The 13,472-nt window shown below is 41.3% G+C and overlaps 2 protein-coding genes across 2 annotated transcripts in view; one reads left to right on the top strand and one right to left on the bottom strand.

Moving 5' to 3' along the window:
• Positions 1 to 13,472, top strand: part of LOC145482621 (uncharacterized) — a 148,008-nt gene that overhangs the window by 16,518 nt on the left and 118,018 nt on the right. The gene's annotated exons all lie outside the window — the stretch shown is intronic.
• On the bottom strand, positions 1,974 to 10,802 carry LOC145481668 (hatching enzyme 1.2-like). The gene is made up of 7 exons (XM_081460191.1): positions 10,583 to 10,802; positions 7,595 to 7,750; positions 7,281 to 7,401; positions 6,716 to 6,891; positions 6,255 to 6,512; positions 4,040 to 4,202; positions 1,974 to 3,679 (listed from the first exon to the last, which is right to left on the bottom strand). Exons 1-6 carry the CDS (start codon positions 10,695 to 10,697, stop codon positions 4,063 to 4,065), a joined length of 966 nt encoding a protein of 321 aa, XP_081316317.1. The 5' UTR covers positions 10,698 to 10,802; the 3' UTR covers positions 1,974 to 3,679; positions 4,040 to 4,062.

Genomic DNA, 13,472 nt, shown 5'->3' with positions numbered 1-13,472 from the left:
GAAGAGTAGGATACTTTGTGAAATTTAAAATATTTTGCATGGTATCGTGCTGTGACAGTCGCGATTTACGCGGCAATTGCTTCACTCCCGTTAGGGAGGGACTGGGTTAGAGTGCAAGCCCGGGAGTGCAGGACTGCAGCTCTCGAGCTGATATGGTGTTTCCCTGTTTGTTATCTTAGAATATTGACTGATTTTCCCTTTCTCTTTTTTCAGTGATTTCTTAAAGTAATATAAAGCATTTCCTTAATGTTTCTATTAAATAATACAAACACTCCAAAGGGTGAACTCGAAATAGCTCTGGAAACACTCGCCTGTGGCTGGTTATCTATAAATACATAGAAGCAAAAACGTTTTCTGTATCTCAGTGTTGGTCACCGCTGGGTTATTCCTTTGTCTCATGGTGCAATGTACGCCTCGGCCAAGGTTTCGTGCAGCACAAAATCTATACACTGCTTCAGCAAAACTGGAAATTCTCTTTTGTCCAAAGCATATACGACATGGGATTATTTTCTGGAACTAGAAACGTTGATAATCAACAGAGGCGGAAGTCGCCCAGTTCTTACTATAGCTAATGTTTGATATTTTCTCAACCTCGTTCACAGGGTTCTCTCTCTTCCTTCTTCGAGAAAGTTTCTCGAGGGAGGAAGAGAGAGGACCCTGGGAACGAGGTTGATATTCTTGGTGTAGACTTCCATTGAGGCTGATCACCTGATCGAGAAACGGGCAAATTTTGGCACGCAATGCTGGCTTGTGAACTTCTTGGGCTTTGGCATCATCATTGGTGCAATGTTTTCAGGCGTTTTGTCTGAGGAACATGTTTCAGTTGGTCAAGAAGGAATGCACGACAAGGTAAGCCGCTCTCATTTTATGTTTCTTTTTTGGTGCACCTTTCCTAGTGTTTTACCGGAGTTAAAATTAAACAATTGCAGTTCGAGATGTTTTGCAGGTTGTTGCAAACACGCAACGGTTTGCATGGCTTAAAACGCTGCTTTTAAATGGTAATAGCCGTTCTTTAAAAACTAGCAGGAATAGAAAGCCTTCATTTGCTCCCAAGCCCCATAGCAAATTTTACTGACCGGGTACCGATTTATCTTGGGACTGAGTTTAGTCTAGACTCTACTCCCTGGCCTTGTGGGATAGGAAGAAAACCCCCGCCGACATTCAGCCGGGAAGAGCACTTTAAGGCAACAGCCCCAGTCACCGAATCAACCTTTTACCTGGTTTTAAGTTTCCCATTCGTATATAAGCTGAGCGAAGTCAGGTTAACGCCGAAGCTGTTACAGCGTCTTTTCGTTTCACGCCGAGTGGTTGTGTAATCATCATTATTGTTATTAATTATGCGTAAGGATATGTAAAGAAAGCTTAGACGAATCAGTCTAATCAGAAGCATGTCACCTCGTCAAGGTCACAACCCAATGTCTCCAGTCAGGGCTCGACCGGGACCGCTCGATCCGGAGGCGAGCGCACTAACTATGAGGCCACGGCGCCTCCGCTATTCCCTGCAGTAGTTGACACGATATCGAAAAAGCGAGTAAGAAACAAGGTGCTCAAATCGTGATATCAGACAAGATACCATGATCTAGATCGGTGCAGTTGTTAAGAAACAGATCAGTGGAACACGCAATAAAATCGACTTTGAATAACTTTATTTCTTATACTTCTTAAAATACCTTAACTGAATTTCACGAACGTTCGAATCAATTAGTTATTTTGTTTAGCAATGCACAATCCACTCACGTACGAGTCAACGATAAAGATGCCCATTGCCATTCAGAATACAACAACGTCTGGGGAGATACAGGATTTTAGAGAAGGGGGTTCGAGATACGGACAGCTGAAGGCGGTCTTCTGTAGGGAGTTCCGGGAGCATCCTTCCCCAGGAAAGTTTTAACATTGAGGTCGTCGTCAAATGAGATTTCCGGTACTCTCACGTCTCATTTATTTCTTTTTAATGTAGGGGGGGGGGGGGGGCCTGCAGGGGGTTCGACCGATTCCCCCGCTAGATCCGCCCAAGAATGTGACTATAACGTTTCTCGTTGTTTATGAGTCTGCTCAATTAGCTAAACAATCTCAGTAATAAATGAAGCTATAAAGCTGAAAAATCCTCTAAAAAGTGAAGGTGGTGATTGTAAAATACATACACCTTTTTCGATGATTTAACATAGTATAGGCGGGGATATTATATGTGTAGTATACGAACAATCAGTAAAATGTCGGCGCGTTTTATGTGTTAAACCATCGAATACAGTATTTTTTATTCCACTATTATGTCATTTTCTAGTGTTTCGGTTCCTAGATTTTGACATGAATCCTGCATCATTTTCATCATTCGAAACTCCTACCGATCGCATAGGGCATGTACGAGTGGCACAAACAAAATACGACTCTACAGTGCAATATGGGCTCATATTTTGCGCGATCTCTTGACCTACTATGGTAAAATGGCGTAAAAGTGGAATAATAAGGTTAAATATTGTCTTCACTGAAATTCTTTCGAAAATACACCATGTACAATTTAAATATCCATACAGTCAGTATACAATGAAACAGTAGAACTGTTTAACTTATCTGTGATTACTGCAAGCTTTATACAAGAAATAAATAAATGGCCAGCCTGCAAACAATCAATAAAAGTCCGGGGTCGAGTTCACATAAACTGATGAATTCTTAAATACAGTTTCTTATCAGTAAGTCAACAGTTCAAGTTCAGTAGAGGTAACAAGTAGGTAAATGTTCAGCAAAGTACCTGGGAAGCATCGTGTCCACCGTTTCGAATCACAATTATCATCAGCACTTTACAGTTGGTACATAAGTTTATCAGATAGCAGATTATATTATTTAGCAACTTGCTTGTCATTAGTCGTAGGCTCCGTCACACTGCAACTGGCTCCATGTTCAATTCACGAGTGACAATGATTTTTTCTTAAGTTTTTCAATCTAATAATTCTAGACACCTAGTACATGAAGGTAATCAAAACACTGATATCATAACAGGGGCGTAGGTAGGGGGGCTCCTGGGGTGCCCGTGACCCCCCCGGCTTTTGTGAGCTTTTTTGAGCGAACAACCTACAACAGGTGGCGAAAACGACATGAGAATCTGATGAGTACCCTCACTTTGACACAGCGTGACCCCCTTTGAAAAATCCTGGCTACGCCCCTGCATGATAAACAGTAAGACATGTAGTAATCCTTACTAAGTAACTTATCACATTATATGGCTAGTTCCGTGAGCGGGCAAGATGGGTCAAAATCCTACGCTGTGATTGGCTACCCAAGCAAGCAAGATAAAGCTATCTTGCCCGCTCGGGACCACCCGCCGAGTCCCGCAAGAAAAATTTCCCCGAAAGCCATATAATAAATCCTTTATTGACCAATCTTGTTCGGTCAAGATGGTTTGATATTGGCCTCGTTCATTTTTTGCGAGTTTATGGACCTCGGCTCCGTCTCGATCCATAAACACGCAAAAAAAAGAACTTGGCCAATATCCAGCCATCTTGACCACACACTTGGTCACTAACCCATATTTTCCGAGTATCATGCTGACTTACAATCTCTGTATCAGTTACTTATTGGATATACCCCTTAACACGCCCTAAGAAAGGCATCCGTTAATATGTATGTATCTTGATGTCACTTTCTTTGCAATCCACCATAATGCTGTCTTCCATAATAGTCCATTCTGAAACAAAAGAAACCCTGGTTAAAACAAGTTCCTAGTAGGTGTCATCAAAGGAGATGTATGCAAAGCAGAATCAACGATCGCCATGTTTTTAGTTCCTAACTTTTGAAGATAGCCAGTAAAACTGAACAAAACGCCTTTCGAGCTCGGAACAACAGGGAAACGAACACAGCATTTTTTAATGAAAAACAAGTGATGAAAGTTTCTGTGATCCTGCGAAAATAATATAACTGATTCTTATTCTCACGTTTAGACGAAAAGATGAGCTCGAGCCACAAATATATCTTCGAAAGTAATTATTCCTTGGCTAACATATCCAACCAAAAGTAGTAGTAACTCTAGATCCAGCTGTATATATACCTGTTGTGAGAGGCGGCCTTGTTTCAGCACAAATTACAGCTTTTCCTACAGTTGATTTGCATGTACTTGGTGTAGCCTTCATTCCGGTGCCGGCAGTATCCCACATACGCCCACAAATAGCAATAACTGCTTCTGTTCCTGCAGAAGCTTATCACGGGACGATCTGATGATGTAACGAACATAAAATAATTCTGCATCATTTGACTGAGTAGTGCCAGAACTGATCTTGTATTAGTCATAAAATGGCTGAATAAGCTCTTTAATAAAAGTCAACATCTGGCCATATTTGGTAAAATATAAACAGCGCGGATTAATTTGGTTTTCTGTTCAGTTCAAAACAACAAAATAGTCAGCAGAGGTAACACAGACGTTTGGGCCATGGCCCTACTTCGGTCTGTTGAAAATCAGCCTTTCATATTAATTTCGTCACAGGGGTCCTACATTAGGAGAGTTTTTTCTGATTTCTACTGACGGTTCATTTAAGCGAACTTCGTCGTAAACTGATGACGTTTTAAAAATTGGTAAAAAAGGAAAGGAATTAAATGGTTGTCACTGGCTAAAAATATGGTTATCGCACGTTTCGGCCACTACTGTTGCCTTCTTCAGCAAAAGATGGAAAATGCAAATGTTAAACGGCGTCCTGCTAGAATATGTAATAGATGTGTGATAAAACTAAATGAGCAATAGTCTCTAGAGTATTCTTAATGAGTGTAAAAATTCTTAATGCCATTGTACACGTTCGGTAGCGCTATGTGTTCGTTTATAGCGTTCCTGTCTCGCAAAGAATGCCAAGCTTCAAGAATTAGTCTTTGTTTCCATACTGATGAACTGTCGACAATTTCAACGTTCTCCAAATCTATTTGGTGACCGTTGAGCATATGGTGTTTGGCCAATAAAGAGTTTTTGTCCAATGTTGCTATAGCCTTTGCGTGTTCTTTCATACGTGTTTTTAACGCGCGTGATGACTGACCAACATAAACACAGTCACAATCTTTACCTTTGATCTTGTAAACAATGCCTCTGGAAGCCTCTTTCTCGATCTTGTCTTTAGGTTTTTTGAGTATGTTCGAGATGGTACGAATAGGTTTATGGGCGACCTATTCGTACCATCTCGAACATACTCAAAAAACCTAAAGACAAGATCGAGAAAGAGGCTTCCAGAGGCATTGTTTACAAGATCAAATGTAAAGATTGTGACTGTGTTTATGTTGGTCAGTCATCACGCGCGTTAAAAACACGTATGAAAGAACACGCAAAGGCTATAGCAACATTGAACAAAAACTCTTTATTGGCCAAACACCATATGCTCAACGGTCACCAAATAGATTTGGAGAACGTTGAAATTGTCGACAGATCATCAGTATGGAAACAAAGACTAATTCTTGAAGCTTGGCATTCCGTGCGAGACAGGAACGCTATAAACGAACACATAGCGCTACCGAACGTGTACAATGGCATTAAGAATTTTTACACTCATTAAGAATACTCTAGAGACTATTGCTCATTTAGTTTTATCACACATCTTTTACATATTCTAGCAGGACGCCGTTTAACATTTGCATTTTCCATCTTTTGCTGAAGAAGGCAACAGTAGTGGCCGAAACGTCCGATAACCATATTTTTAGCCAGTGACAACCATTTAATTCCTTTCCTTTTTTACCAATTTTTAACATGCCTGGCTACACACCGAACATTTTTGATGACGTTTTCTTTCGTAGTTATTATTCATATTTAGTAAATATAAACACAGCAGGGATTTGGTTTTCTGTTTTAAAACAAAATAGTCAGAGGAGGCAAACTATAGAAGCAAACAGAACGGCGATAAATCAGTTTCATTTGGAAAAATCTTAAATCATCCTTTGAGACCAGGAAGTGACCAATATGTTCCCTGGTGCTTTCCCGGGGTGCTTCAGCCAATTACGTTTGTACTTTAACGACCTTAATGTGCTTTTTTTGGTGACGAAACTCATGTTGGGTTATGAACTTAGAAAATATTTATCGTCCAGAGAATCACAAAACACCGTTGGGAGCATTCTGGTATACTAGTCTAGTATGCAACAAGTCATGTTCAGACGTCTCTTACTTATCACTTATCAGCACCTAGGAATATCCAATTATTACGCAGGAAGTCAAATTGAACTATTTAAAAACGTAATCACTAGTTAACTACTGGTCTTTAAGTATTTAATCCCTAGCCGTATCAGGACCAGTTTACCTGTGGTTGTAGCCTCTGTAGTCGTGCTTGCTGTGGTGAAAGAAGAACATTTGTAAAACTTGTTGATCTTTTTTATGTCTATTTTGCTCAGTGCGACACGCTGGCCGATGGAGGCGTTTTTATCTTTTGGTACGATCGTTGGGTTGCCATTGCTACTGAAGGCATATTTTGGATAGTGCATTATGGAGCCATAGTCATACGGAAGATCCAAAGGGTCCGCTTCTCCGTGGCTGTATTTTTGAAAGTTATAGTGTTGGTCTAAAAATACAACAAGATACATTGATGAAATGGCTAAGAAATTACTGCAACTAGTGCCACAAATTTTTCTGTTCAAACGCCTATAAAACAGTGAAAGTGAAACTTAGATGACTTTCTACTACCATCAAATTATCAATTGTAACTTGTCAGCAGTCAGCATGATTGTTCTTCAAGGAGCACAGCCACATCCTTCAGCATCTCACCTTTGTCAACATTACTCCAGTAAACAGTGACATATTTATCTCTGTCAAGCCGGGACTGTTCATGGAAGAATCCCAGGACGTGCATAAGTTCATGTAAGGCGACACCTTTCCGCTCACAACCTTTCCCTAGAGATAGTCTTTGTTTACCACCATTGCGACCGATAGACGACCAGCAACTGTCAATAGATAATCAATTGATATCCTGGGTTTAAATAATTTTAATAAGAAACAGAGCACAAAAGAACAACTAACGACGGTCAGTCAGCAAGCCAGATGGTTAGTCAGTTTGTCCGTACTTCCGTTCTTCCGTCAGTCTGTCAGTCAGTCCGTCCGTCCGTCTGTCACTCCATTTACTCAATCAGTCGGTCGGTCAGTCACTCAGTGAGTGAGTGAGTCAGTCAGTCAGTAGTCAATCAGTCACTTAATAATAAAGAGGAAAAGGTAATGACAAAAAGTATGGTTATCACCACAGTAAGAGGGGGACACTAAACATGCTGATGAACTTCTTTCGTCGATTTATAAATATTTATGGGGACAGAAAAGACTTGGCACTCATAGCACTTACTTTGTTCCATGAGACACGATGTGGATGTAGTCCTTTTCTTGTTTCCTTGGAACAAATCTGATGCACGTGTGCTTTTCAAGTTCAAGGATTGCATTTTTAACAGCTTCCTTAACAGACGAACCTGAAAGTAAGTGGTAAGGTTTGGTATCGGTCTGAACTAGCCTACGTGTAGCCGTACCCACCCCCCGGGAAAAACGGGAGGGAGGGAACGTTCCCTCCCTCCCGTTTTTCCTCGGGGGGTGGGTACGGCTACACATAGGCTAGGTCTGAACCGGCGCTTAGGAGTATCATAACGAATAAGGACAGCCTCTTACTAACTGCTCCAAAGTTATACGATATCTTGTCGGAAGGCCATTTTCGATTTGGAGTGGAAATGGCACTACGAACTTTGCGCCTCCGTAGGTTCCTGAGTAGGTCCTCTGTGGTCTGGTCCAGCAATATGTCGCCTTCAAAAATCCTTGTGCTTTTAACTGCAAGAAAAAAATATCTTTGTCAAATTATCACACGGATAGAAGTTACAATTAGAGCTGGTTCCACTCCAAAGTAAGTGGGAGGCGCGGTGGCCTCATGGTTAGTGCGCTCGTCTCCGGATCGAGCGGTCCGGGTTCGAGCCCTGGCCGGGGACATTGTGTTGTGTTCTTGGGCAAGACACTTTACTCTCACAATACCTCTCTCCACCCAGGTGTATAAATGGGTACCGCCGAACTTAATGCTGGGGGTTACTAGCATCCCATCCAGGGGGGAGTAGAAATTCTCCCAGTCGCTTCATGCTACAGAAACCGGGATAAGCTCCGGCCTGATGGGCCACTTGGCTCGCATGCAGACTTTACCTTACCTTTACCACTCCAAAGTTACTGTCCCTAAAATATTTTTAGACTTTTGATGCCAATTAGGTGTAGATAGAGACGTGAAGTACTAGCACAAAATCTTGAATAGCAATAAATGGCTGCGTTATTTTTGCGTACTTAGAACTGCCGTGCGACGGATTACTGTGCCAGCGTAGAAGGGCTGCAACTGATATGTGCGCCTAATATTCTTGTTAATTGTGATGAAAGACTACCCGATCATATTTCTTGTCATTTCAATAGTCAGTCACAGGAAGTAACAGGATACTTAGCCCACGAATGAGAAGGTATCACTTGACATATTTTCAATTCAAGCCAGTCCTCGCCAGCTTCAATCATGTAGTAGATAGTCTTGCTTAAATTTAAGGCTAGGGATTTCACAAGTTGAAGTTTACTAAAGGGTAGGGAAATCTGAACAGACCCTCCTTATCCCAGCCGAGTATCATGTAATACTTGATGTTTTTCCGTAATATTGTCCGTTAACTCCTCTCCAAGGGTTTAGAAAAGGGACGCAGTGTTCTTCAGTAGGTATGTGAAAGGGCTACCTTTTCTGTCAAAATGGTATACAAAAGGGTAAGGGGTTTGACCCGGGGGCGGAACCTCCCAGTATAAAACTTTGTAGAGTAACCCCTCTCCCCCGGGAGTCAAGGATAAAAAGGTAATACTGAAATTGTTTGGAATAAAATGGACATGTATCAGATTTCTGCGATGTTCTGGGATTATTTCCGACCGCTTACCACCGATTACGATGGCTCAATTTAGTCGCAAGCTACTTTTGTTGTGGGCGCTAGAGTCATGGAATAATGTGAACAGTTTTATCATAGTAGCGACTTGGATGTTGGGGTTTAAAACGATATCCGTGGCGTTGAATGCGATAAACGCAAGCAAGTTTTAGCCCTACTTGATCCGAAAAATTCGTGTTGTAGACTTGTCAAAATATTCTCAAATGCAACCAAGTTGTACCGCGTGGAAACAAATTCCTGATTTTCTGCCAGATGGACGCCTTAGCCATTGCAAACGTCCTTTGGGTCGGGGCCAAGGCACGTATGCACTGCGTCGGAGGCTAGGAACTTCCGGAATATGTTTGCCTTACCTAAACGGTTGTTGTTGTCCTTTCCAGCATTTAAAAGTGGCAAGAGATGGAACAGTTATCATCACGTCTTTTAATTTAAAATGATATATTGGAAATAACACTGACATCTCCAATCTTCTTACAAATTGTTGTCATAATTCTCAGTCCGCCCTTGGCTGTCGCAAACCGCTCACGTGCGTGTGAATTGCCAGTTGTGGGCTTTTGTTGACTGAAGCTAGTTGAGACCTTATGTAACTGTTTAATCGCTAATTGAAATTTACGTCCTCGTTGAATATCTACGGCAACGGAAAAGAGAGCAGGCGATTGTAAGCATGTATAATAGGGTGAAAAGTTGTCAAGCATGACAACTTAAGATGACTTGTAACAAAACAATTCATAATAATAAAATAGCAACACTGTCAAGCAAATTGAATCAAATTAGACTAAGAATGATCCATAATTAACCAACTGAATCCGTTAAGAAAGGATCCATTATGACATTTCTTGGCTTGTTTGGTAAGAATTTGATAACGTGATGCGCTTCATGGAATTTTATTCTTTGAACTGTCGGTACTCCAAGATTGCTTTTGGTAACACCCAGGAACAGACTTGCTGCACTATAAAGTTTCACCAGCATCGGGTCAGGGCATTGTCCCGGACATGATTGCATTGCGAGGGTAGATATTAATGTGACAAAAGACGTGATACATAGGAGCTTGAATAAAATTCCTTTGCTTCAACATGTTTTACTCTTATACAAGTTGGAATTCACGGACGGTTGATCTCGATGGCTGGCCAAATAACCCACCTTCTGGAATCGTCTAGCGATGGTTTACTTTTCAAAACGCTATAGACTTCATGATCATGAAAATTATTCAAAGAACAATTATCACATCTAATAACAGTTTATCAAAGAAAAGATTGCGACATTTACGGTGTTAAAGGTCTAGCAGTAGTGAAATACAAACGCCAGTGAAAACAATACAATGAAGCCACGCGAAGTTTCTTTTATAATACAAATAAACCTGAAATAATCGTCTATTGTATCTCTTGAATAGAAAACAACTCCATGTTGTCTTGAGTTAAACCATGTAAATTGAGATAAGTCATGTAAATTAATTATTGATCGGTGGATGATCATGGTAAAAAGAGTTTACATAATAACTTTTAATGAGAAGTATAGACTGCAGTAGGCATAACACTTTTACTTGGTCTTAAGTCGAGTTCATTTATCAATAATGCTGAGGTTATCTGAAAAGCTTTTTCACTAATAAGCTTTACTGTCAAATCTTAGCAACGCCTTATTTCTATGATTACCTAATTGTTTTAAGCCGTTCGTTTTGGTCTTCTCACTAAATGCTCTCGGAAGCAACATTGAAACCCACCTCGTTTTTCAGCAGTCCACCGGTTTCTTTGCTGCGAGCCGTGTTGCACCACACTCCGTGCTATAGAATACTGTGTTACTGAGAGTAACATCAATACAAAGACATGAAACTTCATCTTGATACCCAAGTCTGTTGATCGAATGTTTCGGCTAGGTGCTTTTGATTCCCTTTGTTTTGAACAGTTGTTTTGTTGGTTGACCACATACTCTCCCGCAGTCTTTTATTGTGATTTTGTAGTAACACGAAACCCTTATCATCAAGTGAAGGAGTCAAATGAGTGGGTAGAATATGACGTCATCGCCTGCCCTCACACGATCAGCCACGTATGGGTTCTGAAAATATTACAAAGCAGAATGAACTGGAATCATATGGAACAGTTTGTAGTTAATTTAACGGATAGCACTTCTTGCTGAGTGCATATGAAAACACGCGGTTGCCATACTCAAATGTATTTCAGTGAACTTGTTATCAATGTAACTATTTACCGCTTTTGACAACCGGACAATCACCAATGCATCAATTAACAATTTGACCCAATTTGTTAGTTCGGTTGACATTTGCATGCATAAAATGTATCTACTCACAACTCGCACCAGTCGTGATTAAAGTTGCAGGCGTTTAGCGTTTTCGCCCGATCACGGATCCGGAAAAAAATACGCAGTTGAATACTATGTTTTTCCCTTTGTTGCTTGTCTTGGATCTGCACATACAGCTCAAACAACAAACCCAGAACTCTAGTATTCTTCTGAAATGATGAATTATGATGTCAACCAGCCGGTGCTTTTAAGCTGTTTCGTTAATAATTTAAAAGGACATGATGGTTACAATTTGACACGAAACAGTTATAAACACATTTTGCAAACTTGACACTTGGTGCCCTGAAGCTGTGGGAGAAGGTGGATTATCTCGACTGTACACTGAACAGCTTCTTCATAAAACAAGGTTTGACGCTGTGTTATCAGCATGTGTAACGCCTGAAACTTAACACCCAAGCTAAGTGTTGTAAACATTTCCGAGGACCTATTAGACCTATTACACAACTTTGTTCAATGGGTCTCATGCTCGCGTTATGCAATGCAAGTATTTCTCACAACTTTCATCAATTAACGTTGTCTGTCGCTGCGATTGTCGCAGGGGTCGTGTAAGGCATCTTGGTGACAATCGAGTGACAAAGCCCAATTTTTGTCGTATGCGACAAAACGACAAAATCGGGCTAAATTTAGACTGTAGTTCATGTCGTTGTGTGCAGTTCCTTACGATATGATTTTCATTCATTTTTCTCAGAAGGAAAAAAAACGGGCAAAAAAAAAGCTTTCCATGAACTTTTTGCCGCACGTAAGGATCGTAGAGGTATGCGTCTTCTACACGACAAAGTTCGAATGCAATAATTACATCCCGGGAGGGAGACTCCCATATAAAAACGACAGGAGTGCTCATCGGAAATTTTGAAAAGAGCCTCTAAGAGATAACAAGATCTTGCTTTGTGGGTGTGTCTTGCAATGTTTTTCACCCCTATTAAATAAAACAACAAATTATCTCCTGTCATACTTTTTCGGCTCAATACCCTGCGAGGTACCGCAAAAGCTCCCGCTGTGGACCTTTTGAGGCTGAACACCCCAACAGGTGCCAAAACCGCGTTTTTAGCCCGTCCTTTTTATATGGGAGTTTCCCCCCCGGAATTTCATTCACCAATCAGCACCTACGTTTTAACCAGTGACCAAAAAAGTCAGAAAATGCAGTGTCCTAGTAAGCTATGCAGCTGTTACCAAAGCAGTTTAGTCATTCAAGAAAGAAGGTGAATTGGCGTGTTTATGGTCGTCAAAACCGTGTTTATATGATATCTACATTACCTTCAAGCTCCAGCATAACACTGTTGTTCTTCGCCTTAGAATTCACGCATTATAACAAGTTTTTTATTTTTCTCATTCCTCCCCCCCCCCCCCCCGCACGGCGGATTCCAGGCAAAAGGATAAGACCGAAGCGAACACTTTGACATACCCTACCTGTCATCCTGCAGACGTTACAAAGGGGCAACACTAAAGTCTTCAGTACGCAAACTGGAACTCAATCTCTCCCTCGAGGGAACGAGACAATTCCCGCTGTCACAGTGGTCTGGGTATCCCCGTTTACCCAAAACTCGGGGATACCCAAATCACTATGACACGCTTAACTCACCACTATCACGCCCCCTCCCCCCTGGGGAGATGCCTCCATTCTTCAGCTGAGCAGTAGGCACAGTGCTAGAGGCTAGAGGCTAAAGTTGATTCTCTCTGATTATCTGTTTGTTGGTGCTTTGTGGGAGGCGCTGCAAGAGGCCATATCGTGGTGTGCAAGGATGATAGAATGTCGAGTAACCGCGGGTACTGTGGTCGTAATTCATGTAGTGAAACTGGACAAAAGAAATCTCTAAATCTCAATAGACCATTTTACAGTTGTCTGCTCAGTGACCTGGCCTTCGGATGGTAGCGAGGCTGGCGTTGACCTTGTTTTGTACCAGACCTCATTGCTTTTGTCATGTAAATGCACCTAGTTAGCATCAGGACAACTTGTGTTACTCAAAGAAAGTGAGGTCTCTCTCAAAACAAGGTCAACTCCAGCCTCGCTGCTATCCAAAGGCCAGGTCACTGAGCAGACAACTGTAAAATGGTCTATTATGGTATTTTTTGTCTACAACATTTCTCCAAATGGTTCGATTAAGTCTGTCAACAGTTGAGGATGGAGAAGAAGTGGGCTTGCTTGTTTCTCGTGTCAATGTCTTAGGGACACTAGTCCATGGGCCAGGACCCTGGAAAGAGCCATTTAGTACCAAAACGAGGGACAAATTCTAACACTTATTTTTAACAACATTGATTCCTCCAGGCCATTTTGGTGTATGATAACCATGCCAAAT

The sequence above is a fragment of the Orbicella franksi genome, chromosome 3 (genome assembly GCF_964199315.1).
Source record: "Orbicella franksi chromosome 3, jaOrbFran1.1, whole genome shotgun sequence".
NCBI lineage: Eukaryota > Metazoa > Cnidaria > Anthozoa > Scleractinia > Merulinidae > Orbicella > Orbicella franksi.
Note: the sequence above shows the minus strand (reverse complement) of the source record. Positions and strands in the feature narration are given on the sequence as shown.

What these genes read in the sequence shown, in the direction of transcription:
- LOC145481668 (XM_081460191.1), bottom strand. Translation starts at nt 10,697, where the DNA reads ATGAAGTTTCATGTCTTTGTATTGATGTTACTCTCAGTAACACAGTAT. An exon ending in GTATAACTTTGGAGCAGTTA is followed by an intron (nt 7,402 to 7,594) that starts GTAAGAGGCTGT and finishes ACTTACTTTCAG; the next exon opens with GTTCGTCTGTTAAGGAAGCT. An exon ending in CTGGAGTAATGTTGACAAAG is followed by an intron (nt 6,513 to 6,715) that starts GTGAGATGCTGA and finishes TTGTATTTTTAG; the next exon opens with ACCAACACTATAACTTTCAA.